The sequence below is a fragment of the Malania oleifera genome, chromosome 6 (genome assembly GCF_029873635.1).
Source record: "Malania oleifera isolate guangnan ecotype guangnan chromosome 6, ASM2987363v1, whole genome shotgun sequence".
Taxonomy (NCBI): domain Eukaryota; kingdom Viridiplantae; phylum Streptophyta; class Magnoliopsida; order Santalales; family Ximeniaceae; genus Malania; species Malania oleifera.
In genome coordinates, this window is record NC_080422.1 from 23,138,133 (window position 1) to 23,141,354 (window position 3,222).

The 3,222-nt window shown below is 33.5% G+C and overlaps 1 protein-coding gene across 2 annotated transcripts; it reads left to right on the plus strand.

Annotated features, from left to right (window-relative positions):
* The first annotated feature begins 988 nt into the window (after window positions 1–988).
* Window positions 989–1,994, plus strand: LOC131158237 (uncharacterized). 2 transcript variants are annotated; one of them, XM_058112963.1, is made up of 2 exons: window positions 989–1,450; window positions 1,522–1,994. In XM_058112963.1, exons 1-2 carry the CDS (start codon window positions 1,273–1,275, stop codon window positions 1,791–1,793), a joined length of 450 nt encoding a protein of 149 aa, XP_057968946.1. In that variant the 5' UTR covers window positions 989–1,272; the 3' UTR covers window positions 1,794–1,994. The 2 variants fall into 2 exon arrangements, with proteins under 2 accessions (XP_057968946.1, XP_057968947.1); XM_058112964.1 differs by having other exon boundaries at window positions 1,558–1,994.
* Window positions 1,995–3,222: the final 1,228 nt, after the last annotated feature.

A 3,222-nucleotide genomic window follows, 5' to 3' on the forward strand; every position in this document is an offset into this window, starting at 1 on the left:
TGATCAACAAACGCAGTATTTAGTCTATCAATAAAATTAAACTTTAAATGAATTTTTTTTATAGTTTTAAAAAACTCAAAACATGAAATGTTATATTTAAAAAATTCAAAGATATTATTAGCTTTTGCCCTGAAAATCATTATTTCCTGACAATAAATAAAATGGTAATTACACAATTGGATTTGCATTAAATGGATGAAAAGACAATGAGAAGAGGTATTTAATTATTGATAATTACAGTGTTCGAGGGTTAATTATGGTCATAAAAAACATTATAAAAATGAAAATATTTCTTACTCAAACATGAACAGTCCTATCCAATAAATATAATTCGTTCTTAATTAATTTTCTTTAGGTGTCATTTGTTGATTTAATTATGTTATTAATATTGTAACAAAATCAAAACGGCGACATTTCAATGATAGTACGCCAAAACTCAAAAGATTCTCTAGGCAAAAGGAAGTTGAGAACTAATTTTAATTAAAATAAAAAAATAAATATGAATTTCACGCCTGAAACGTTCGAATTAACAAAAATGACTACTTTAATTTTTTTTTAAAAAAATAATAATAGAAGAGCTTTACTATAAATTTATTGATAATTTTCAAAACACCTAACAATTTCATTGCGATTTTCAATTAAAAGCTAATTTAATTATTTAAAAGGTTAAATTCAAATGCTTCAATTATTAAGATTTTGTTATTGTGTAAAATAATTTTTTAAAAATTTTAGAGTAAGCTTGAATTAAGAATTTTATTTAAAAAAAAATAAAAAAAATATTTTTACTCTACATTTTATTTCTATATCAAATATTATTAAAAATAAAAATATACTCATCAAGATTTAAAATTTTAAAAATTAAATATTAATTATATGTAAGAAATTAAAGTTTTGATCAATATATTTTTTTAGTTCCTATCCTTTTTTTTTTTTTGTGGTAACCTTAACATTTTGATCATTCATTTAATATGAGTTTGAGAGAGAGAGAGAGAGAGAGTCCCACCCCCAAATTTGATTAATCATCACTGAATGCCCTTCCGGTTAGGTACATGCCGTGCCGTGCCGTGTAAAAGCCCAAACAAACTAATTCCTCTCTCTCTCTCTCTCTCTCTCTCTCTCTCTCTGAATCTTGTGGACTCCAGATGCTTGCGCCTCTTATTATATAACTCACCGCTCTTTCGCTATTCCCGTAGAATCTCTGTTCTCTCATGATATCTGGGTAATCGATCTTCCAGTTTATTCTGGTGGTGGATTTGTCCTGAGCGAGCTTCAATGTCTTCTATCCTAAGCTCTCAAGGTGTGGTCCTAGCAACGGCCATGGCAGTTTCCGGCACCGTCATTTTCCTCGCTCTTTCTCGCCAGAAGACCAATTTTCCATCTCCAAATCTTTCCGGGAATCACAATTCCCAGCCTAGTTCGAGGCCATTCCCGCGTTCTTGTTTATGCTCAGGTACTTTTAAGTTTTTTCTTTCTTTTTGCGTTCCCCATTAATTAAGAATGGATGGTCCTGTATAATTACAGGCAGGCATCTTTTTTTTAAAAAAATTTGGTGGGCAGATGAAAGGAGAAGGGAGAGAAAGAAGAAGAAAGTTCGTTTTGCCGAGAATGTGAAGGACCCAGTCGGAAATGGGGAGGAGTTCAGAACGAGGAAAGAGCGAAGGAAATCAGTGGAAGTATGCAGAAATTGCAGAACTGAAGAAATTCCGGGAATCGGAAGAATGCCGGCGAATCGGGTGGCTCTGTACAATGGAATTCTCAGGGATCGTGTTCATCGCATTGATTGTTCCTTTTGATTTGATGCTCCATCGTTGTACAGCTCCAGTAATGTACTCTGCTTTCCCTACCCCTCAAAAAAAAAAAAAGTACTCTGTTTCCCCCTTTTTTTGGGAAACGAAATAAACATCCGATGTACATTTTAAATTTTATTGGATGTAATTTTGCAATTTTATAAATGCATGCCTCGAGTTTAATTTTAATTTGAAAGAAAAAATAAACGTCAGTGTCCATTGGATTGATTGCATTTTTTGGCATCTTCGCAGTCTCCAACTAATATGTGGCGTAGGGTTTATTTGGAATTCTATTTATACATTTGTATGTGTCATGATGGAACTGTTCACATCGAATTTAGAAGTGCTAGATAATCCCATAAAATTTTGTTTGAATTGAACCAGAAACTAGTATTGTAATTGTGAGGCTATGTGATTTTTTTTTTGCCCCATTCCGTTGAAGCCCTCACACAAATTTGTGAGTAATATTGTGGTATCTAATGTTGTCATTAGAGTACTAGGTCCATTGTAGGCATAAAATCTCCATCCACATTCAAATTTCTTTCTTTAAGCATTTTGCAACTCTTATGTTGGAGTGACCCAAACAAGCAAAAATCATGAATGTCAAACCCTTAATTATTTAACAATATAGGCACCTATATTAGAAGATGATTTGTAATTTGCCTTGGGAAGGTTTGGATGATTGAAATTTTGTGCTTTAAAGAGGGAATACATAGAAGTTGAAATGTGAGAATAAGGAGAGATGGGCATGACGTTGTCACGAGTTAAGCTTGTTCAGAACATAATGCTTGTTTGTGACCGCTTTTTTCGTGTGTTGGGGATGAGTTTCCATCATGTAAATACTAGTATAGGACTATTTTCTATTAGTAATTTTTTTGTATGCCAAATAAGGTAATATGACTCCTTGGTCACTTTGATGTTTCCTAGTATTATGATGATATTTACATAAAAACCTCTTTAAGGGAGGATGAGTGTTCATCAGTCTTGTAAAACTCACTAGTTATTGTCAACATGTTTAGCCTACTTGCCTTCCTCGTTAAACACACATTGTCAATGGAGGCGATGTTAATGAATTGCGTTGCTTCAATGTTTACTGCTTGCTTGCCACTGCTTTGATGATTGCTTACTATTTCTGCTGCCATTTGATTGAATGTTAATGAAAGTGTTTCGTGGATGAGTGTTAGTAAACGATAGGCTGACTAGTTAAGTAAGAGTACTTTAGCTAGCGCTGCATGACCCTTTTCACAAAAAGTGTGAAAGTAGTTGGCCTGTGACACCTGGTATCAGAGCAAAGGTTCAGTTGCTACGGTAATTCAATTACATTCGTTGTGGGATTTGGAAAACTTTGATAAGTAACCATGACACCAAACAATGCTGAGAGGATTAGCATGCTAGAAGCACATGCTGAGGCAACAGCCAACACTGTGGCTATAGA